This window comes from Haliotis cracherodii, unplaced genomic scaffold (assembly GCF_022045235.1).
Source record: "Haliotis cracherodii isolate W230 unplaced genomic scaffold, xgHalCrac1.p SCAF_10, whole genome shotgun sequence".
Taxonomy (NCBI): Eukaryota; Metazoa; Mollusca; class Gastropoda; order Lepetellida; family Haliotidae; genus Haliotis; species Haliotis cracherodii.
In genome coordinates this window covers 11,960,494-11,985,820 of record NW_027266265.1, presented here as the reverse complement: position 1 = coordinate 11,985,820, position 25,327 = coordinate 11,960,494, and the positions used below count along the sequence as shown (strand labels likewise).

Here is a 25,327-nt window from a genome sequence, read left to right as displayed (position 1 = left end):
GGGGGGGGTGGGGGGGGGTGGGGGGGGGGTGGGGGTTGGTGGGGGGGTGGGGGGCATTGTTTTAACAAAGCAGACCCGTCAAATTTTATTTTGTTATGTCGTTACTGGCACCCAAATCTTGTCGGATGGGAATCGCGGGTCAAATGATCTCAGATATACGGATATGCATTTATGGTTTAAACATATTTTTTATTTCGACTGGAAATTGGGATTGGTCAACAAGACAACTTTCACAATGTAAAAAATAACAAGAGACAGTCAAGGTGTATATAATTGCACAACATATTCCTTGGTGGTCAAGTACAACCTTGTCCGGTTTGATAGTCAGAATTATGAGATTATACGTAATGTTAGTTACTACCTAATGTGCACAAGATATGTGTATATGATATGTGAGTGTTTAGGCTTTCACACCAAGCTGAAATAATCCGTCAAACATAAAATGAGGCCTAAATGCTACACGTCAAATACCTGCGTCACGTTGTGCTTTCACCCACACGAAACTGGTAAGGTGGTATAACCAAAATGCTTGTTGCTTCAAACAACACCATTTATTCTGGAAAGAGATTCAGTAGTAGGGTACAGTATTTCAGGAGCCTTATTAAATTACCTTTCATCAGACTTAAAACAAAGACAAAAAATCTTTCGGGAAACTTAAATGCTCATAAGCTGTTGACAGAAAACAACGTGACCATCGTTTCATGTTATACCGCCACTGAGTGGATAGTTATTTGACGTTATTAATAGTGATTGGTGGTAATAACTGATGAGAGTGACTGTTAAGATTCCTTTGATTTTACCATTGTTTAACTGTTATCATTGGACGGCTGACGTAAATAATGCAATCATGTCCTCATCAATGTTCTGCAGTATTTAAGACGTGAGTGAGATGCGCTCATCGTGCGTGGGTATAGACCAAACTCTATCGGACCAATGTCCCCTAGAAAATGGCACTCCCCAGGGTAGTATCCTTGCATATACGCGTATACGCTTGCAGTCGGAAAGCGCACGTTAAATCTCCAATATAAGTAAGTAAGTAAGTAAGTAGTATCCTCATCCCCACACTCTCCAATATAATGATAAATGATCTATTCAAGGGCGTATCCCCTAAAATAAACACATCTAAATTCGCGGATGATGGAGCCCTCTGGATCCGCACAAAAAGCATTAAAATGGCCCAAAACCTACTTCAAAAATCTCTAAACAAAATACAGCGTTTGGCTGACAAATGGGGCTTCTCCCTTAACTCGGAAAAAACTACAGGAATAGTATTTAAACACAAAAACATGAAACCCGCCTCCCCAAAACTCCAGCTAAACAACAAACCAATCAAATTCCTCAGACAAACCAAATTCTTAGGACTAATTTTCGATGAACATCTCTCCTGGGACGCTCACATAAATAATCAAATAACTAAATGTAGCAAAGATCTAAATACGCTAAGATGCCTCACTGGCTCAAACTGGGGGGCCTCCAAAGACACCCTCCTCTCACTCTATATATCACTAATTATATGTAAAATAGACTACGGATGTGCCATATACGACACCCTAAACCAATCCCTAAGCAAAAAACTAGACTCAATCCAATATCAGGCTCTAAAACTAAAAACACGCACTCAACATGGCACCTCCTACACTTCACTCCAGGCCTTAACAGGAGAAATGCCACTACGTCTATGTAGGGAACAATTAACACTAAATTTCCGGGCCGCGTCTCAATCCAACCCCCTAATTCAAAGGGCCTAATAAACAAAAATATAAGCCCAAAAAACCAAGCCCTAGCTCGAAAACACCCTCTACTTACTCCAATATCCCAAAGAATAACCAATTACTTAAATGAACACCAAATAAACAATCTTAAACAAAACTGTAAAAAATCAAATATCTTCACCCCAAAACTTAAACACCCAAAATAGACATAACACTAGCTAGCACAATAAATAAACAAACCGACCCAAACATAGCCAAAACCACCACACTAGCATACATACATGAAAATTGGCCAAATTGGTGTCACATTTACACGGACGGATCCTCAGATCCGATCTCCAAACACACAGGTTTCGGAGTCCACATCACACAACCAAATAAAGCCACACAATCCTACCGACTCCAAAACAATCAATCAATATTCACGGCCGAACTAATGGGCATGGCCTCAGCCCTTCATAATCAACAATCTAAAAAACAACAAAAAATCCTAATACTTACCGACTCGCTCAGTGGACTACAAGCCCTTCAAAATAAAAACAACAACAACCGCCCTGAACTAATAAATCAGATACTTAAAAGCTCAAACGATTTAACTAAGGTAGGTAAACAAATAGTATTCATTTGGATCCCCGCCCACGTAGGAATATACGGCAATGAAAACGCCGATAAAGCAGCTAAACTATCCCTTAAAATCCCAGAAATAAGCTTAAACCTACCCATCTCCAAATCAGAAATTAAAAGTGTTAACAAACAAAAAATCACCAAAAAATGGCATAACCTATATCAAAACTCAAATAGCCAAATCAAAAAGGTTCTCAAAAAACAACTAACCAAACCAAAAATTCTACATCCGTCCAAAAAAATCGACAGAGCAATTACTAAACTCCAAACAGGACATACCAACCTAAATAACCACCTCAAAATAATAAGAAAACACGCAACAGGAACCTGCCCACATTGCAAACAACAAGAAACCTCAGAACACGCACTTATACACTGCACCCACTACCTAACACACCGAACTACACTACAAACCACCCTGAATCTAAATAAGGCTCTTACTCTAGAAGCAATCCTAAACCCACAAAATACAATAGAAAAATTCAAAGCCTTAGGCGTATACTTAATTTAAACAGGACTAATAAATCGCATGTAAAACCCCAATAAACTACCAAAACCAGACCACATAATCAAACTAACAAACTTACTCAGGTCCCTTAGTTCGTCCCCCAAACCCTCTTGGCATTTTTTCCAAATTTCCAAATTTCCAAATTTCCAAAATTCTATATAAGCAACCACTAAAACACCCCTACTGGATTGCCAAACAAGTTTTTCCCCTTTACGGAAACACATTAAATAGCTTGGCCGGGCCCGTGTGCGAAATACGCTGTAGTCGGAAAGCGCACGTAAAATCTCCAATATAAGTAAGTAAGTAAGCGCTCATCGAAGTTTATCTCTCACTGCGTTTCTTTCCCTTTCAACATTCAATCCTGCTTCGTTATTTCAAGTGATATTTGGTCTTCTTCTGAAGTATTCCAACTATCGTGTCTGAAGTTATTATGGCAAAACGTCTGAACAACTCAACTGGGAGCATTCGAGTCCAACTACTCCATGACAGCCTGGTTCAACTCAACAAGAGGCGTCGCTCTAGAGAAACGCGACGAGGAACTTCAGATGAAAAGTCGACAGCTTCTGGAAATGGCAAAGAAAGCTCTCAGCATCTCCCTAACTGATCGGTCAGGCGAAATGGTGATGGAGTCTCCCGCCAAACGACCACGACTAGATACATCGTTCCAGAGAGGAAGTGTTGCCAGACGAATGGTGCGGAGAGTTTCCGTCTCACGTCTTCAGAAAGCCAGCGTTCCCGTCCCTACCGAGACAAGTCCAATATCCCGACAGACATCCTCAAGTCTCCGCCAGATGTCTGCTGTCATGTCTGTATCGCCTGTTCACGAACTGAAGACATTCATCATTGACGGTGTTCAGCATACTCCGTGTTGAGTGCAACCTATAAATGAATCGTGCTGATGTTGTACACATTCTTATAGTTTATTCTTGTATAATGTTGGCGTTCATTTCATTCAATGCAAATAACTGATAGCCAAATGTTTCTTAGCAGACTGATCTTCTTAAAAAGCAGGACGACCGATATTGTACATACACAAATGACGTCTACTTCTATTGACAACGTTCATATTGGTAGCTATGTTTAAAGCACAAAGCTATTTTTCATTGTGTACAGACTATCAATTTTTGTTTGTGAATGTTTATTGATAATGTCCATCATCTTTGAATTGGCAATTATGCAGAACTGACATTTGTTGCTATCCAGAGGTCTTTGACTATTGAGTGGTGATGTTGATATTGAAGCCGGAATGATTGTTACTTGTTTTTTTATCATGTTGAAATAAAACTGTTGTTAATGAAAGTATCTTGCTTACCTCTTGTTACTTGAGATCTACAAATAGCATTGGTTTGATTATGCTCAAAGCTTTTAGAAGCAATCATCAGGGGCCAAACAATGACTGTAGGGCTGCTATGTAGCCTATGGTACATTCGCACGCAGGCAACCATTTATCAGTATGACATGACAACTTCTTTTACTCATTGCAACGATAGAGAGGAAATTATTGTCACTTCATCAGGTGAATGCTGAGTGAGCGTATATATATCCCATATCAGTGGATCCAAGATCTATATATACCCAAAGTTCCAAACTTGTGCCCTGACTGTCGACCCCAAATTTATACCCCATCTTCCAGGCTTGTGCCCCGACAGTGGATCCCGATTTATACCCTAACTCCCAGGCTTTTGCCCTGTCAAGATCTATACCCCAACTAAGGAACACTGATTTATACCCCGAGTTCTATGAAGGTGTCAATGACTATTGTTGAACAGACATCAAAGGCCTTATCAAAATGTAAATTTCCTTCCTGCCAAATGTACTGATTTCTAAACCAATTTCTACCACGCTGCCATGTGGATTCCATGTTAAGATGTTGTCCGTTGGAACCAATGCTGGCCAGAAGAGACAATTTAATGCATGGGCCATGTGGTGAGATTTGGTGACTGTTGGTTGCGTTTCATCGTACCCCAACGACGTGGATCGTTGTTCATAATATTAGTCACTGGATTTTTTGGTCCAGAGTGGATTATTTGGGAGTCATTGTCACGAAGTAAAGACAAGATATGCAAATAACTGATAGCCAGATGTTTCCTACAACACTGATCTTCTTAAAATGCAGGACGACCTATAGTGTACATTCACAAATGGCGTCTACTTCTATTGACAACGTTCATATTGGTAGCTATATTTAAAGCACAAACCTATGTTTTCATTTTGTGCAGACTATCAATTTTAGTTTGTAAATGTTTATTGATAATGTTCATCATCTTTAAATTTGACATTATGCAGAATTGACATTTGTTGTTATCCACAGGTCTCCAGTGGTGATGTCGATATTGAAACCGGATTTATTGTTACTTGATTTTTTATCATGTTGAAATAAAACTGTTTTTAATGAAAGTATCTTGCTTACCTCTCGGAATCTGATCCCGTGTAGATCTGGGCTAGAATAGGTCTTCAGCAACCCATGCTTGTGGTAAGAGGCGACTAACGGGATCGGGTGGTCGGGCTCGCTGACTTGGTTGCCATGTCATGGGTCCCAATATTGCTCATGATGTCAATCACTGGATTGTCTGTTCCAGACTGGAATTATTCACAGACCGGCGTCATATAGCTGGAATATTGCTGATTGCGGCGTTAAACAACAAACAAGAAACACGATTCTTTGGACCCGAATTGTAAGCTTTCGAATTTGAGTGTTGGTGATAGAAGGCGATTTGGTATTTAGGCGTCTAAAAATAGACGCATGAGCACAGAAAATATTAGCCCGGAAATAATAAATAGAGGAACCGTTCATGTTCCTAAATAGACAGTAAGAACGCATTTGTAAGGATTGGCAGAAATCACGAGGAATCCCATCACCACCCTGCAAGGTGAACTGGTGTTTGAAGCATAGACATTTCAATTGGGACAATGTTACGTTCTCAAATGAAAGTTCAGTGTGGCTATATCCAAACTGCATAAAATTGAGGACCGAAGGTACAGACAAAACAATTTGCCATCATCGAAAGTACAGTCCTAAATTTCATGTGTGGGTTGGGTTGTTGGGTGCCGCACCAATATGGATTTTTAATGTAACACGACTAGTGCAGCGTAGACTGATATTCTACAGGGACATCTCCTTCCAACAGCTCAAGTTTTGTATGGTGACGGGTGGGTATTCTAATAAGTCAATGATCCAAAACATAGAGCGGAGCATTCTCAGGAATGTTTGAATGAGCAAAATGTTACACTCCCGGAATAATCAAGCTGCAGTCCGGACCTGAACCCAATTGAAAATACTTAAGGAATCATAAAGGATTATATCAATTAAAAAAATCTAAAAAATATTTGTGATATGAAAGCAGAGGTGAGATATTGAGTCAGTATGACACATGCATGATTTTATATCTCCTTTGATGGGCAGTATGCCTTGCCGCATTGAAGCATGTGTTAGGAAGAGGTGGTTCAAAATACTGAACAGTTTCTGTTCTGTATCTTTAGGTAAACAGTATTTATTGGACAAAGTTACCTCTTGGTCAATGACTTAATAAATCTTTAATTTACAATGTTCTCATCACAATAATGTCTGGTCAAACTATAAGTGGCAATGAAATGAATGAGGCGTTCATAAAATGTCAAATGTCAAATTCTTGGTCTGTCAGCACCACACCCATTCTTGAATGGTTAAATGCCTCATACATGCATCACTTCGGGACTGCCTCACACAACAGTGTTTGAAAGTTGTAAACTCCTAAGACATGCATCACCTCGGGACTGCCTCACACACCAGTGTTTGAAAGTTGTAAACTCCTAAGACATGCATCACTTCGGGACCGCCTCACACACCAGTGTTTGAAAGTTGTAAACGCTTAAGTCGTGTGGTCAGATGAAGTGTCAGTTGTACCACTTGTATGTTGTTTGTTGGAAAAGGTTACAGCTGTGATTAATTTGATTGAATGTCCACAGTAGCTTACAATATTCTCAATCCTGCGCGCTTACACTTAGTTGTCACTTAATTGAAAGACTGCACTTACACGTTACCTCAGAATGAGTAGTTTCATAACATAATTTGAAAAGTAATTTAATACAACCAGATTTCCATCATTCGAACTGATACAGATCCCTCTATCAAGATGGAGTCAGGCTCTGACCCTGGCACTCTCTCGGTGAAGTTTAACATGCTCTGGCCATCGATATCCAGCTGGAAGAAAAACAAAGAGCCACCAAGAATGTTATTTTGCCGGGAATATCCTTTTATTCATTGGGAAACACACACTTGAATAAAACCTACATAAAAAAACAAAGCCAGTGCTGACTGGAGATGTGTATATTGTCTTCTCGTTTGAACCAAATTACCTTTCTCCATGAACACCCGATGACCTGTGTGCATGCTTTGATATCAAATAATGCCACATATAGGATTAGGATGTTTACGGAGGAAGAAATCTGCTAAAACCACGATTTTGTTGTATCAACCTTTGACTTGACTCTAAAACCTGAAGACATGTCCATCCCTGTGTTTGTACTTGATTCCAAAGTTCTATAACACTCCGTACCAAGAGAGAGAGAGAGAGAGAGATATTGCTGGGTCCAGGAAATGTACCACGAAATCCCTGTTTCCAAGATTAACCATAATCTCTAATACAATCAAACGGAGGGCGTCTATTATGGTTTTGCTTGGATCGATGCTCATGATATCAATGCCTGGATTGTCTGGCCCAGACGATTATTTACAGATCACCGTCATATAACTGTAATATTGCTGAGTGCGGCGTAAAACAACAAACCAACTCAGAGAAAATACTGTTACATTGAACGGAATCTAAACCTATGACAACAGACATCCATCCAAACCAGTAATCCAAATAATTTACTTTAGTATATGACCACACGTGTTAGGCCGTTCAGAAGTGTGGTGAAAACCTCGTCATGAAGTAACAAAAGTATACAGAAAAATGTTGAGCACACCCTAATATATTTCGTTATTGGTCCCAATATTTGAAAGATATAATTACGGGAACAATTATGTTTCATGGAGATGATGTAATCAGTCATGCGTGACGAAAGCTTACGCGCCATGCATGGTATGCCCGTGCAGCATGCTACCCTCGAGTATCTCTAAACGCAGTATATCCAAATGTTAAAATTGCTTTCTAAAGCTCGGTTTTAAACAGTTATTCCATGACATTGTGTGACCATGGCACGAAGGTGATGATCAAACGCCACAAGATGGCCAATATTCGTCATGCATAACGCAGGAATGTCTTATAATGCCATTGGTCGGAATTTGGGGTATCATCACAGTGTCGAAACATGCTCAGACCGGTGATGTCCAGGACCGTTCCAGATCCTGAAGACCTCCTGAGACGACACATCGCGAAGACGGGGACCTTCTTCGTCTCATACGCCGAAAACCCTTTTTAACTCATCTGAAACAGCTGTGGTTGCCCAATTGTCGTTTCAGCACCAGAACCATCAGGAACCGGCTGAAAGCTGGACTGAGGGCTAGACGAGTCACAAAGCGTCCCTTGTTGAGAGATCACCAAAAAGCTGTTCGTTAAGCATGGTGTATTGGTGTATTGCGCGACAGAACTGGAATCTGAGAACTTGGAGACGGATCAATTGGTCAGACGAAAGTCGCTTTCTGCTCCACGAGTTTGGAGGTACCGGAACACGGCCTACACCCCCAGGAATATTAAACCGACTGTTTATAGTTTATTGTCGGTAATAGTTGTATGGGATGTGTATCTCATGACTGCAGGTTGGATTTGGTCACAATAAGGGGCAACTTAACAGGGGCTCAGTACATACGGGACGTTTTGAGGCCAGTCGTCGTTCCTCATTTTGACAACCACCCTCTTGCTACTCGACCTCAGTACACGGATGACAGTGCCAGGCCTCATCGTTTGCATGCAGTCGTGGATTACATGAGGGACAATGCAATAACGACTCCCCCTGGAAGATGTTTGGGATATTCTGGGGCGGCGAATACAGGCACGAGATCCTCCTGTACAAGATTTCCGCCACTTGGAAGCAGCATTGCATCGGGGGTGGTTGTTGTTGACCCATCAACAGATCCAACGTCTGACTGGCGGCATGAGACGTAGGGTGGAATGCGTCATCCGGGCATGTGGCGGTTATACCCGCAACTGATCTGATTCACGTGTCATGTCAAGTAGAGACTTTAAGGAACATTTTCACATGAAACATCAAACATGACTCGTTTAGTTAATCCTGCAGCTCCATACTTTGTTTAGGTATTGTCTAAGGTCAAAAACAGTACCTATGTTACCATAATATTTTTTGTCAGTAAATTTCAATCACAATTCACCAATATCTTCTTTATTTGTGGTCAAATGTTTGTTCTATCCGATGACATCGCCCAGCTCCTGTGGTCAATCATCCCATGCCATGATTTTTGCCATTTGTCATGGTTCAGAAATAGGGGTGTGCTTAACTTTGGGTATATATGTTGCAGAATAAGAGGTGAACAAATGAGCTACTGGTTTTGGCAATGTCTACATTACTCATGCTATAATCTACCATTGGTGACAGTTAGACGTGAATAAAGTCACAGGCACTTACCCTGTATATTCCAGTGTGTAGTGTTATCTGGACCTCTGTTTCTTGTCCTATGTTCATGGGTTGATCATAAACACGAAGCTCTTTACCCCACTGTCCATTGACTAGATCGTTCATGACTGTTAAGTTTCGAGTTTCACCGAACTGGAATCGGAACTCTGACAAGGCAAGTAAATCTTCACCTTTCCACAGCCATATATTCCATCTGTAGATAAAAGTTTCACAGGTATGGATTGCACAGGGTGCCGGGGATTATAAACAATCTTTAAATATACATTAAGACAACGATTAACAGATGTGTTCACCCAGACTTGGAATGGTGCAATTACAAATTCTAACTTTTTTATCTCATTACAGTGCAATGAAAGTATATCTTTTCGTACCAGAATCTTACATCAACAACCCAGAGGTTCGAAACCAAAGAAGGATTTTCTGTAAATTTAGAATATCTTTACATAGCTTTAAGGTAAATAGATCAAGAAAAGGGCCTAAGTACTCAATTCAATTCTTTATTGTATGAAAGACCACAGGCCCATATACAACACAGTCACATAACATATTTATGAGAGACAAAGTCAAGGTAACAATTCACTTCGTAACAAAATGCATTCTGTATGTACAAATCCAGTTGATGTTGTATTAGAAGATCCTTGCAGGACAGTAATGAAAACAATCTTATAGCAGCATTAAAATGAGATGAAGACCACTGCGGTAAGTACTTGTTTCTTAGATTTTTGTATATAGGGCAAATCAACATAGAATGGTATTCATCTTCGACAACAATGTCACAGAATGGGCATAACCTTAGGGATTTCTCAACAGATGAAAATCTCCCTGTGTTAATTTTTAGATCATTCAGGTCTCAAACGAATAATGATGTTACGAAAATTCATGTACCTTAAGTTAGATAAATAAGCTTCTGGTTCAAGCAATGACTTAAACTGGCAATAAGTAACATATCTTGAACTTTCGTAAATATCTGAATGCCATTTTTGATGAAACATATCAATGGCACGCATGTGAAAGTACGTAATGAAAACATTAGCATTACCAATTGTCTGGGACAGCCAAATAAAAACCAAAGCCATATGTTAAAAGCAATGTACGTATACAAGAAGCCCATGTGTTCTTTCCAAGACTATCGAGGTGTACAAGCATGTTGTAGGCTTTCTTAGGTAAACGGTGTTCAGGCATTATTATTATTTTACACCAATACTTCAAGCAACGAGTGTAAGATACAATGTACAATGGGAATCTCCGGCATTCTCCATTTAACTAAATTACTTGGTGTTGACATACCATTTATCTGAATAATCCTAAAGTATGTCAAGCTGCTTCTGTAGACCATTAATGGTACTAGACATTAAAATCACATCATCTGCAAAAAGAAGCATTAAAAGTTCTATTATGCGAGGGAAGAGCTGGACGCCATGTCTACCAGCCTGCATGATATTAACATATAACTCATTTATAAAAAAATGAGTATAGGACTTAAAGCATATACTTATCGGGCAATCGGGCAATAAAAAAAGACACTTTAAGTATCACCACAGCGAACACATGATTTTACATTTGCATACATTGATTTAACAATGGCAAACATTTTGCCCTCTAAACCCTTATTTTTCAAACAACTCCACAATCTAGCTCTACAGAATCAAATGCTTTTTCAATATCAACGGAGGCCACATACAACTTACGTTTGCTGCAGGATAAATATTTCTCAATAACTGCATACAAAGTAAATATGTGGTCCAACGTCGAATAGTCCTTTCTAAATCCTGCTTGTGTTTCGCGAATCAAAACTCTCATATTTGACCACTGTGTTAATCTATTATTGATTATAGAAGTAAATGCTTTACCAAGCATACTAGCGAGAGATATACACCGGTGATTGTCAGGATTGTTTACGTTTCCATTCTTGAACAACAGAATGATAATAGATTTTGACCAGACAGAAGGAAAAACACCTGTATAAATAATCCGATTGAAACATTTAACCAGAAAAGGAATAACATCAGGTAATGCGTACTCAATCATTTCAGCTATTACACAACCAACCATAGTAGATTTACCAGTTTTAAGGCGAGACATAGCATCAAATATTTAAGTTTTCGTGATAGGCGATACCAACAGACTAGCCGTGACAGTTTAAGATCATATTTGAACTTTCTACAAGAAGATTTATACACGTTTCTCAGTTTACAGTAGCCTCTTCTGTTGTATTCACTGCGACAACACCTATACCTTCTGAGATCCTTCCTGGATTCAGATCTTGCTGCCCTACATGCTATGTTCAACTTTGGTTTATCGTGTTTATTTTCACCATATTTAGTTTGTTTCGTCATACAGGACGTCGAGTCAAGAACATACTGTACCAAATATTTAATCCCTTCCTCTTCATTAGCTTCAATTTTATCCATCAAAGAATTGTCATGAATATGCAAGGACCCTCTCAGTGTTGTGATAAAAAGGCTTTCCTTCGATTCGTTCCGTGAAAATGTACTGTTCATAGAGACATAATCCTCACGGTCTGAGCAATGTATGGCACGATTGCAACAAGCAAACCTGCAGGATAACTCAAGGGGGAAAAGGTCTGAATCTGATCGATCACCAACAGTTAACATATCTACATACTGGAAAAATTCAACAGATGCAATAAAATAATCAAAAACACTAGAACTAGCATCTCCTACAAACATAAACTCGCCTGCGTTATCGCCATAAAATGTAGAACCTGCCGGAGGGACATATGTACACAATAACATGGAATCACATTTTAAATTAAAGCCCAGATTTTGGAAATTTTAAACATATGAAGTTTTCTATATCGGTGCTGAGGTGGGTGCACTGGTTCACAACGCCTTGCCTAACGCAGAGCCACACCGCCAGAACATCTACATGAAAAACGATAGTTTAACTGCTGGGGCAAAGTACATTTGGTAACTAGGTAGTCAGTTTAAGTCTTGGAAGTCTGATATAAATGTCTCCAATAAACACACAATATCAAACGATTTGAGGTAAGCAATAAAGTCACAATCAGCAAACATTTTATGTAGGCCACACATGTTCCAGTACAAAAATTACAAATGTTTACCGTTACCGGTGTTTGAGTTATTTCCATTCTATGTCGAATACTAGCCCTGGTCGGATTGTTATTTCCTATGGTAGCCACCTCGCTGTGAGGTACTCCTCAGTTGTCGTGGGAGCTCTCTGATTTGTGTGTCGCGGTTATGAAAATCCTTACGTGGTTTAGTTAACAGCTTACCATTCTTGAAATATTCAATCAGTCCTCTATCGTTCATGTCTTTATGTTGTTCACGTTGGGGGATAGTTAAGTCACTTTAGACTCAAGTGGTAGAATACTAGAAATGTATATCTCCTTAAATCTGTTGCTCTGTTCATACTACTGAATAAACTACTACTACAATGTGAGTGTTTGGTTTGGAAATTATGCGAGTGAGTGAGTGAGTGAGTTAAAATCTAACGTTGCATCGGCATTATTTCAGCCATATAGCGACGAGACCAAGAATAATATAATAACAATTCAGTCATTTATGCAAAGTGATATCTAAAAACAATTCATGAAACATATTTGAGCATACTATATTTAAAAACAATTTATGAAACATATTTGAGCATAACAATATAATGTGTACAGTTTTAAAACACGGGCTAAGGGCCACCAATATCCAAAACAAGGTCACATCGCTGGGGGGGGGGGGGGGGGGGACAGTACCTCGGCTTCCTGCATAATACCCCAGTTGGATTTACGTCATCACTTTAGCTCCTGGTGGTTGTGCATAATACTAGCCAATGTTAAGAAATACTCAGCAATGAGTTGGCTTAAAAACACTGGTTGATGATAGTTACATTGATTATTATAGGATTACGTGTCACACAGGGGGGACAATATTTTTAGGCCACGTTAACCTCCTGGACAGAGCCTTCAATAATGTCAGTTGGTAATAACATCATACCAAATTTAACAACAAGCATTTAATTATTCACACTTTTATTCAAAACGTATTATACAGACCGATTTCTTTCAAATAGCTGATAATGAGATGCCCGCTGACTGAAACGGCAAAAAGATCTTTCAAATTTACGCTTTGATAATGTGAATCCCTTGCGATTGCGAAGTCCACACAGTCAAGCAATATATGCTTGATGGTGAACCTTTCATCTTAGGAGGCTCGTCCCCATCTGTCTTAAGCAGATATTGGTGGGTAAACCGACAGTGGCCAACACGACATCGTCGTAAAACGACCTCGTCATGTCTTGACTTGTCGGCAGGTATGACCGATTGTTGGTTTAAATTCGTGACGTTTATTGCTTCCTAATAAGTAGTGAAGATAATGGTTTGTCAAGAGCGGCTTTAGCTGCAGCATCGGCTTTTGAGTTACCTCAACCAGCAAACGACGATGTCACATTGGAGAGTAGAAAGATCATTATAGAGTTCTAAAATGTCAAGAATGACACACTTTTTTAAGTGTCTGGATGCAAAACAACGAATCACAGATGATGAAATGTTTAGATTGGTTTTGTTGTTGAATATAGGTCAAAGCTGTTAAGATAGCTTTGGCCTCAGCAGTAAAAACTAAACTAGATTCTGGGACCAGACAATCCAGTGATTAAAATCATGAGCATCGATCCACGCAATTGGGATCAATGACATGCATTAACCAAGTCAGGGAGCCTGACCACCCGTAAACGTTAGTCGCCTTTTACAAGCATCTTATACCCCGGATCTTCACGGGTCTGTCGTAAGAGGCGACTAACCGCATCGGGTGGTCAGGTTCGCTGACATGGTTGATGCATTCATCGTATCCAAATTGCGTGAAACGATGCTTATGATGCCAATCACTGGATTGTCTGGTCCATTGTACTGTCATTGTAAATAGCTCTGCAGCAATATAAATTTATTTGTAAATATGGTCAATTTTATAATACAACTGTTACTTGTATTCCATTTCTTTGTTATTTCTTCCACACTGAATTCTTTTAGTATACATTTCTGGGTGAACTAAATGTTTCTGTTTGGAAGTCGACACGTAACAGTTTAGACATCTCTTAGTTTGACGAGCAAACGTTTGTGTCCTACATGGTCTCGCAAGAACGAATGATCTAACTTTCCACTGTCTTGCTCAGCAAGAATGAAGTACCAAGGCTGCCACATAATCTGTTTTGCAAGAGTTAGTGACCTGGTTTACCACAGTTTCTGGAATATATAAATGGCCAGATTCCGTCTCACAAGGACGTGTTTCCACAGTGTTTCGCAAGAATGAGAAACAAGGGTTTCCACACTGTCTTTCTCGCAAGATTGAGTGACCTGGGTAGTTACAGAACATTTTAATAACACATATCCCACGTTTCGACATAAACGTATAAGATTCTGTTCTTATAAAATGGTGTAAATGTATATCCAGAGAATCATAGTTCTAATTTCTTAAAAAGTTAAATCATTCAAGGCCTAAGAATATTTGATCTAACAGTTCACATTCAAAGCATCAGGGACAAAAATGACTTATATAATCACTTCTTTTGTCTTGAACCATATGTTCCTGTGATTTTGTTCAGGTGAACCATTAAGGTGGGGCAGGATACCCTCACAGGTGGGGCAGGATACCCTGGGGCAGGATACCCTCACCTTTTAGCAAACACCTGGTATCATCACTATTTGGTAGTTATTAATATACACATAGTTATGATATCTTTAAAATCGTACAATGAACTCTGGTTTTAGAAGATATTTCCTATGTTTGTGGAAAATGTTATGTCACTTTTACTTGGGCAGGATCCCATCACAGGTGGGGCAGGACACCCTCACAGGTGGGGCAGGATACCCTGGGGCAGGATACCCTAACAGGTGGAGCAGGATACCCTCACCGGTGGGGCAGGATACCCTGGGGCAGGATCCCATCACAGGTGGGGCAGGATCCCCTCACAGGTGGGGCAGGATCCCATCACCGGTGGGGCAGGACACCCTCACAGGTGGGGCGGGATACCCTAACAGGTGGAGCAGGATACCCTCAAAGGTGGGGCAGGATACCCTCACAGGTGGGGCAGGATACCCTAACAGGTGGAGCAGGATACCCTCAAAGGTGGGGCAGGATTCCCTCAAAGGTGGGGCAGGATACCCTCACAGGTGGGGCAGGATACCCTGGGGCAGGATACCCTCACAAGTGGGGCAGGATACCCTCACCTTTTAGCAAACACCTGGTATCATCACTATTTGGTAGTTATTAATATACACATAGTTATGATATCTTTAAAATCGTACAATGAACTCTGGTTTTAGAAGATATTTCCTATGTTTGTGGAAAATGTTATGTCACTTTTACTTGCATAATTTAAATAGAAGGACATGAATAACTTTTTGTCGCTTTTATGAAATACTCGTCATCATTACCTCGTAGCTTGGTTTGGTGTTCCAATGACAGTTGCTCTGAACTTGCTTGATGGCCCACATGGAAGTGCATGTTTTTCTTTCAGGGTCTACCAAACACATACATTGCAAGACATTTAAGTAACACAAAAATATTTTACAAGAAAGAAATGCTTTTTCGTAATGCTTGTTTGGTTACTTTTTAGGGCACGGGATACCTTCACATAACTTGAATTATTCGTTTTTAGTGTATATTTGTACAGACATAAAGTAAAATAGTAAAATAAATACTGACTTGGTGATTTTACATACCGGGTTGTGCCAAATGTACTGATTACACAGGCCAGCCGTCAAATTCTCCCATTGTCCAGACGATTGACAGATGCTGGTAACCTTGTCATAACAGGTCCTGAAGTCCTGTCTGCAGGCATAGGTTGTTACACTGCCCAGGTAGTGACCCTCGCTCGTTTTGGTGGCGTTTGTCACTTCTGGAGGCTGGCCACACCCTTGGAACTCTGAAGGATGATACAGAATGTAACAATAATTCCACAGTCCACAGTTGGATGTTTATCATGAGCGATATGAAAACAACAAAGGGAAAAGTTCTTGAATTGTTGCAGAAAGAATGGGACATGGTATGTCAGATTGAAGAAGAAATCGCTCACAAGCGATTAGAGAAAAACAAGAAATGGCATACAAACTATGCCTTAAAAGTGAACTCAAAAGAAGAAAATTCCTCCATAAAAAATCTAAGAACTGAGGGGAAATCCTATGCTGATGTGGCAAAAATAAAACCAACCCAGTCACATTCTGTGAATCTGACTCGCAGAGGTCCTCCAACACAGAACTGTACATTCAGAGGAAGCACAACTTTCCGGGGACGGAGACCCACCCGAACAATCAACATCACTCAAGGCAGATCTTTAAACCAAAGGAGACATCAAGGCCAAGGTCGCCAAAGAAGTCCAAACCACAATCGTCGGGGCCAGTGATTACAGACGAGGACATTTCCAAACTCAAGGGCGTGGTCGAGATCGAAATGAAGATGGATATCAACGGTTAAATAAAAATGACTATAGTTCTTTTTTAGTGACAGCGAGGTTCCCCCAGGGAGGGGAAATTCAACAATAAAACTTAAAGTGATCAACTTATCTTGTGTAGATCTGACAGAGGAGGAAATTTCTGTATTACTTAAAGGTATGAAGTTCACCCCTACTCCATTGAAACAGGATTTACATGAACTAGAAACAGATATTTCTGATATTTGTAGAAAATGGAGATTACTAAATCATTTTGATTTTTATGCCAACAACGAAGGTACTTCATTAGTTAGGAACCTTCACTCCAAAACCTGGTAGTTACAAAGTGTTAGACAATGTTATTAACCGCCTCAAAGATTTACCCTTTACTGTTAACCCTCAAAGAGGTAAATCAAACATAACAAAAAATGAACGAGCGGCTCTAAACAGATTATCAAACAACGAGTCAATTGTTATTAAAGAAGCTGATAAGGGAGGCGCTATAATAATTATGGACATTAATTAATACCAAGAACTCTTATTGAATATGTTAAAAGATGAATCTTGTTACAGAAAGCTTTCAGACAGTTCGGAGAAATCTGTATTACTTAAAAAGATTAGTATATTCACATTCTCAATGCCTTACTAAAAACGAAGAGGATTATTTAAATTAAATTAATTTTGAATCGAAAGAAAGTAATGTGTATGGCCTCCCTAAAGTCCATAAGAGCGCACAGATCCAAGACAAATGTCGAACATTGAATTCTGTTTATGTCAAATTGTGGTACTTGCCCTCATGTTTTACAATGTTGTTCTTTTACATTCAAAGACGGAAAATTTTCTATGTCCGTGAAAATATGAATTGTGCTTCGACAAACTTGATTTATTTAATACATTGGACAGACAAGGGACACCCTAAGAGCGAGACAACAAATAAGGGACCGTTCTTGCCGGTGTATTCCACTCAGTCAACACATTGATTAGTGTGCCGGGAATAAAACACCAAATTTTGTGATCTTCCCGTTTTACAAATGTGACAATGATGCACTGAGAAAGATGAAAGAATGTTATTTTATTAATACTTTCAAACCAAAACTAAATGGCCTGAAATAATTGGATTATTTTATTCAATTACATGTGTTGTACATTTTACTGCCACTACAATACTTATTTTTGTACTGATTGCGTTACGCAACCCATGTGCACCCCGTTGGTCACTCGTGTGCAACGCGTGACACACTCATTACAGGGGGAACAAACTTGTTTTAAACATATTTTATTGACATATATGGTCAACGGGATTGGGCAAAAGTTATCCAACTTAGGTGGCCCTCTCCCTACTCTATATGTACAGACATTGAAAATACATATATATTCACATAAACATTTACACATAATCATATATACTCATACATACATAGACATACTCATATACATATGCACATATTACATATATAGTAACAAAGAGAAATATATTTACACAAGAACATAAACATAATGTTTGCAAGAATAACATAGACATACATAAGAAATGCCTATTTAAACACCATTTTTGACAACAAACTTTTGACCAAAGGAGGATCCGTGTTAAGCTGAATTTGGAGGTGGTAACAAGGAGATAATTTTGTTATTTCCTGACGAAAAAGGTTAATACACATTTAATAATATGTATTTGCTGATGTCTCATTTTTAGATGTGATTTTGTTGGAAAATATGAGTACTGTTGTGGCTACTTCATGATGTTTTGCGATGGTATTAAGAGAATACATGATCCTGTTAAATGTTATTGCTATTCAAATGGTTTTTTTGTGATTTGACATTTAAACGTCTGTAGTACGACTTTCAGTGATCATGTTTATTAGGTTTGGCAGAGCATTGTTTTTATAGCATCTAATTACTTTATGATGGTTGGGTCTCTTTGTCTCAGCTCCATAGCCGTGGCGATGGGAAAGGGCAGCATTTAAATAACGAGAGTAGGTTTTTCACGGAGGATACACTTGAGGGAGAAGGTTCTTCTAATTACCGTACCACAAGAGACATGAAGACGTGAGCACGGGGTTGTGTGTAAGATGGCCATTGCATAATGGCCGCCTGGAGAGGTAAACGTTGAATAAATTCCCAGCGCTACTGTCAATATATCTTCTACTTGATCTAGATACATCATTTTGGCATTTACAATATATATTGTTTCAAAGTACATCATATCTTTTAGAGTATTTGTCAATTGTGTTGAGCTAACACGCAATAATTGTAATTTGTGGTGACATGTCTCATTAAAACATTAAGTCTCATTTAAAACATGAAGTGAGTACGATAGTAAATAATAATATTCAAATTGCATTAAAATACAATGTTAACAAGATACATATGTAACCATAAAGTTCCACATTCATAGCCAGGAGGAACACTGATTAAACAACGAGAAGAAGCTTGCCCTTACTTATATGTAGAGACACCATCTGAATATGACTATATATGTAAATGTTAGGATACTGTTCCTATCTTCACGAATTATTAAAAAACGGCCATAAAGTTCACGGAGACGAAGGCTATAGATACCATTTTCGATTTTTAGATGATAAAATACATTATTCGATAATAAATTCAGTTATTGATATCTAAAAACCGATTTGCTATATTAATAAACATTTCATGATAAATTCAAATCAAATTTGTGATATAAATTCATTCTTTTGTATCCATAAATGAATTATTGATATCAAATAAGGAATAAATAGTAAATCGACGCCCTAAATATTGTTCTTCGTGGATTGTATTAAGTAACGCGATTGCATCACGGTTATAGTGTTAATTTCTAGTCTTTTGTAAATTATGTGTGTATTTATTTATGTGTGTGCGTGCGTGTGTTTATGTAAGCCTAGATCGGTCGTTTGAAGCCAGAAGGCAGAGGTATTCCCAGGAAAGAAGCATACTATCGCAGTTGGTCACTAGAGCTGAAACTTATCTCGTGGAATAATTTTTAAATATGGCGAGTGGATCCGAATAAACTTAGGGATTATCGGCTGTTGTGAGAAAACAATGCTTCAGAAAGATCGACGTCCTGTCCCTGTGAACAAACCTACATATTACGGATTGAACGCCAAAAGTCTGTGTGTGTCGGGTTTCTTGTAGCAAAGCTATACATTATTATTATATATGCCTTAATCTTATCTTTATTTAAAACTTTCTCCCTCTGTAACACAATCCATATGTTTTGGTATTATATTTAATATATCCGTATTTACATATATACATCATGTATAATTTATAATCAATATATATACCTATAAATCTTTACTACACTCAATAATGCCCACCCCCTACCCCACCCCACTCCTTCCGTGTGTGAATGCGTGTAAACATGCATATTGACTCCCCAGTTCGCATAATGTGAAAGCAAAATTGTGTGTTTAATTAACCTCATCTCCCATGTCAGTGACTGATTTCAAACCGCATGTCTTGGTGTTACACAGCCAGTGTCCCAACTCTCGTATATCTACTTTAATGTTTCGCCCTTGCGATCTAACTTTATAACATGACCGTTTAGCCTACATAAGTAATGTAGGCATTTGATTGGTAATATCCGTTTTCTTTTAGCAAATAGAGATAGTTTCTAACAAAAATATACGATATACAACAAAACATTAAAATCCTAAAGATATCCTATCCACATGGCATAAGTACTCACAACCAATTTCCTCTAATAGTAAACTATCACCATTGGTATTCCCAGCAACACTCACCATATGCATGGTCATTGGGCAAATGTAAAAATCACAAACCCTCACAAGAATCTGTCACAATGGTCTCACCCTGTGATTGTGAAGATCTCAAATTCTATCAACAGTGTGACAACATGGCTGTTCATATTCATTTCCAATATCGTCTTAGAATTAGTGATAAATGTTAGAGTCCCACACAAATCTTTCACTTAACAATTTTTACAAAATTCTAAACAGAATACGGGGTGTGGGAAAGTCGGACATATTCCTACGTGAAATAATAAGACATAGGTAGTGGTGACGGTTCTATCATAATTGTACTATCTAAATAATAATTTTGGCGAACGAAAAACGTTATATTTGCAGTCACCTGGAATGACTCATGTGGGCAAAACTTAAAACGAATATGTCCTCAATCCACCCACATTCACTTCATTAATGGCGAACATTTACCAACCCGCGACAAGCCTGTCAATTCGGGGGTTCCCCGAGCAATAAAGTCGCTTCTCAATTCCCTACTGTTCTACTGTCGGGTAGTCAAAATGGCTAGACTGGACCCTCGTAGAATGGTTCATTCCATCAAAGTCCAGCAACCCAACACTAATTATGACGGGTGAAACCCGGTCCCGTGTGCAACGAGTGACCCACGCGTGCTAAACGGGTTGCACACGCGCTGCACACCCGTGTTCTAAACGCGTGTTAGGGGAATGAACTTTTAAGCAGTAGTGTACGTGGTCGACCGGATCTGGGAAGGTCCCGTGTTGTCCCGTGTGTCTGGTAACGGTTACACAGTCTTGTAATGCTGCGTGGTGCTACGTGGAAAAACCTGGCTACAGCTGAAGATTTTTCTCCTGTTTGCAGTCGGCCGATGGCGTTGTTGCGTTGGGCTACCGTAAATGGTGGCATGTTTTCGCTGTTCACTTGCAGTAAGATTGTGATGGCATGCAAATGAAAAGGGATGTTGCACGTGCTTGTCATGTTGGTGTGTTTCGGCGCCAACTTCTCACGTCGTTGTGTTTTTCCGATTTGTTCGGTCTTTTACCACATTTCTGCAAATCTCATTCTTTCCACACAAACCAATCCCATTCTAAGCAGAAATGACCAATTCCATTTTTGGTATTTATTTTGAAGGAATGTCGGTAACGCTTTGTCAGATATTTACGATTTACTACTTTTGCGTTTCTTTCTTTGCAGAGTATATTTCAATAACAGTTATGAAATCAAGGCCACAGGAACAGAAATGAAAAGTTATCTTATTGACGCAGTAGATTAATAGTAATGTTATCATAATGTGTAATTTACTTGTTTGCTGTTACACATCACAGTCAGCAATATCCCAGCAGTGGTTTGTAGTTAATAGTCTCGGAAATCCTGGTAATAATATTGGTACCCAGCAACCTATGCTTGTCCTAAGAGGCGACCGAGTGGATCGGGTGGTCAGGCTTGGTTAATTGTATCCCATCATGTCCCAGAATTTTGGATCGATGCTCATGATTTCCATTACTGGATTGTCTGGTCCAGACTCGATTATTTACAAATCAACATCCTTTGTACAGCTGAAATACTGCTATAGTAACAAAGGAAGAATAATGGTTCCAGTAAATCTGTAGATTACAATTTTTTGTCATGAATCAATCAGTTGATTCCGAGATCTTCTCTTATAGGTGCCGTAGTAGATTCCTAGTTCCGCTGTCATGGATACATCAGTAGATTCACAGTTCCGCTGTCATGGATGCATCAGTAGATTCCCAGTTCCACTGTCATGGATACATCAGTAGATTCCCAGTTCCACTGTCATTGATACATCAGTAGATTCCAAGTTCCGCTGTCATGGATACATCAGTAGATTCCTAGTCCCGCTGTCATGGATAAATCAGTAGATTCCTAGTCCCGCTGTCATGAATACATCAGTAGATTCCTAGTTCTGCTATCATGGATACATCAGTAATGTCCCAGTTCCGCTTTCATGGAAACATCAGTAGATCCTTAGTCCCGCTGTCATGAATACACCAGTAGATTCCTTGTCCCACCGTCATGGATACATGAGTAGATTACTAGTTCAACTGTCATGGACGCTTTAGCAGATTGCTATTTCTGCTGTCGTGAATGCTACTACTTCTACTACTACAACTAGTATCAGATGACCCGAATACACAAAAAAAACCTTGCAAACATCCTCCGACATCTTTCAATCAAATTGATTTCGTCAATTGATTTGAGAAATTTCTTTTGGAATGCTACCATTAATTCTTTGGTATTGAATACATGGAATATAGTTAGTTACCTTGAACACAAGTTGCACGATCAAGTCTGTCTACTTGACACCGGGCATTAGCAGGGCATGACATCAGAGAACATGGACCGGAGAGAGACTAGAAATAAAAAGAGAGCGAGTTGTAGTTAAGTATCATTTCATTAATATCAGAAAGCGCGTGCTTATTTGGAACGATACACAAATGTGACGTTAATCAGAGAAGTTATACTATGATCATTCCCATGAGCACAGATATATATGCATACACGGATCAGTTATCAATATTCCGGTCCGTGAGAGCACCAACTGACTTACATTCTCTGTCTCAAACCAGCCAGAAATCGGGGAATGTAGACTTATACATTATCAAGACGCCACCATGATGTACGGAAATATATATATATATATATATATATATATATATATATATATATATATATATATATATATATAGATATATAGATAGATAGATATATATAGATATATATATTACGTATCTGAATCATTCAACGATTAGTTTCAACGATTAGTTTAACATTCAAATCAGAATGGATTCTTTCATATAACTGGCGCACATCATTCTAATCGCTAACATAGTCATAGCTACGACACTGATTCATCATGGAATAATTCTAGCTTCCGAGAATATAATATCTCCCTTACATCAGTCCTCCCCTTCAGATTACAACCTGTGTGGACCTGTGAAGACCCGGGAAAGAAAAGGTCTTCAGCAACTCATTCTTGCCGTAGGCGACTATGCTTGTCGTAAGAGTCGACTAACAGGATCGGGTGGTCAGGCTCGCTGACTTGGTTGATGCATGTCATCGTATCCCAATTGCGTGGATCGATGCTCATGATATCAATCACTGGATTGTCTGGTCCAGACTCGATTATTTACAAACCGCCGTCATATAGCTGGAATATTGCAAAGCGCGGCTTTAAACAACAAACAACAACGACGCATGGGCCCTTCGAGATGGGAACCAGCCTTGTTGTAGGTTACCGAAACATGCGAGTGGTGACGAATGGTGCCTTACGGTGACGTGGAAGCAAAATTGGGCGTATCGCGTGGATCGATGCTCATGACATCAATCACTGGATTGTCTAGTCCGGATTCCATTATTTACAGACCACCGTCATATAGCGGGAATTTTCTGAGTGCGGCGTTAAACAACAAACTAAACACACAAAAAACGAAAAAACATCCCCGAATCAAAACTAAAAACACTGACTGACTCGGGCTAAACATCGCCAACAACATGTTCAGCAGGGTGGCATGGGGACGTACGGTACTTACGACATACACGGCCCCTTAGCATCTGGCGATTGTTGGCAAGATTTACAACTATGAACATATTTTGAAGGTCGTGGTCTCACGCACATATAACTCTCTCAGGGGACAATTGTTGTTAACGACTTCTACCCCGTTTGAAGTTAGATCCACAATCTCAGTTACTAATTCAGTCTACCAAGTTATTGAGGTCATTTATTTCATACAAAACATATCAATCAAAATTTATTAAACAATGCAATGTCCTTTGAAAGTTATCAATTAAAAGGGGTTTGAAAACATATTTTAAAGATAATGCGTTGAAATATGTATCCCTTAAGCTTGTGTTGGGGAAATCTACACAGTCAAGTAAAACATGGTTGACTGGGAGCCTCGCACTACAAGGGATAGACATCGGAGGATCCTCACCCTTCCATGTAAATCGAAAAGATGTAAGTACAAACCTTGGGCCAGTGGAGGATGTCACTGAACAGGAATCCGGCTCTGTCAACAATATTTCCATTAGCACTGTTGTTACTGTTGAGTAGACAGGTGCGCGTTTCCATGTCAAATCCAAAAGACAGACATGCAGAGGACATAAGACATGCAGATGCACAGGCGTACGGAGACGGACTCCTGACCTTTCTAAACATCTGGTGTTCCATGTACTTGTCATGCTGGACTGCAGTGGCTACATCAAAACAGTTGTCACAATGAACAAACTTAACGACACCCAAAATTAGAAGAAAAATTTCACCATGCTTAGACGACATCTCAGGTTCCAAGCAGCCTGCAGGTACTTAAAATTCACGGTAGACGACATCGATTTTAACACACGAAACACCAGATTACAGTACATTAAATATATATAAGGAAGAGAAATCATGTATATGGATGTCTTCTTTATTGTGAGGAACTAAACGTTTCGGAACAATGCTTACTCCTTCATCATGTGAATGAATGCGGTAAGGCAGAGAACATATGTGTACTTGAGAGGACAACAAATTAACAAGATAACAAAAGGTGGAAAATAACAAAGGGTAGAACCTCCCAAAGGAAGCCAACACTTTACAGTAATTATCGCTGATGGTAAGGCCAGTACTTAAGTTCTCATAGATAAGTAATAGGCAATGGACACATAATTTCAAAATTGGTCAAGTTGATTCCTATAACTACCTTGGTGTTATCTTAATTTTTTTTTCAAAATTCACTTTAACAAAGAAAAAGCTAATAGAACAAGCATCGAAAGTTATGTTCAATGTTTTATGC

The 25,327-nt window shown here is 39.2% G+C and overlaps 1 protein-coding gene across 1 annotated transcript; it reads right to left on the bottom strand.

The window, feature by feature from the left end:
• Window positions 1-6,904: 6,904 nt before the first annotated feature.
• On the bottom strand, window positions 6,905-24,831 carry LOC139446462 (uncharacterized). The gene is made up of 6 exons (XM_071227778.1): window positions 24,523-24,831; window positions 22,819-22,906; window positions 16,106-16,308; window positions 15,818-15,903; window positions 9,409-9,610; window positions 6,905-7,024 (listed from the first exon to the last, which is right to left on the bottom strand). The coding sequence occupies exons 1-6, from the start codon at window positions 24,829-24,831 to the stop codon at window positions 6,905-6,907; spliced, it is 1,008 nt and encodes a 335-aa protein (XP_071083879.1).
• Window positions 24,832-25,327: the final 496 nt, after the last annotated feature.

Bases quoted from the DNA above. Each gene is read 5' to 3' on its own strand.
- LOC139446462 (XM_071227778.1), bottom strand. From the start codon at position 24,831: ATGTCGTCTAAGCATGGTGAAATTTTTCTTCTAATTTTGGGTGTCGTT. The intron at 16,309-22,818 runs GTAACTAACTAT...ATCATCCTTCAG, and splicing joins TCGTGCAACTTGTGTTCAAG to AGTTCCAAGGGTGTGGCCAG. The intron at 7,025-9,408 runs GTAAGTGCCTGT...TTTTTCTTCCAG, and splicing joins TACACACTGGAATATACAGG to CTGGATATCGATGGCCAGAG.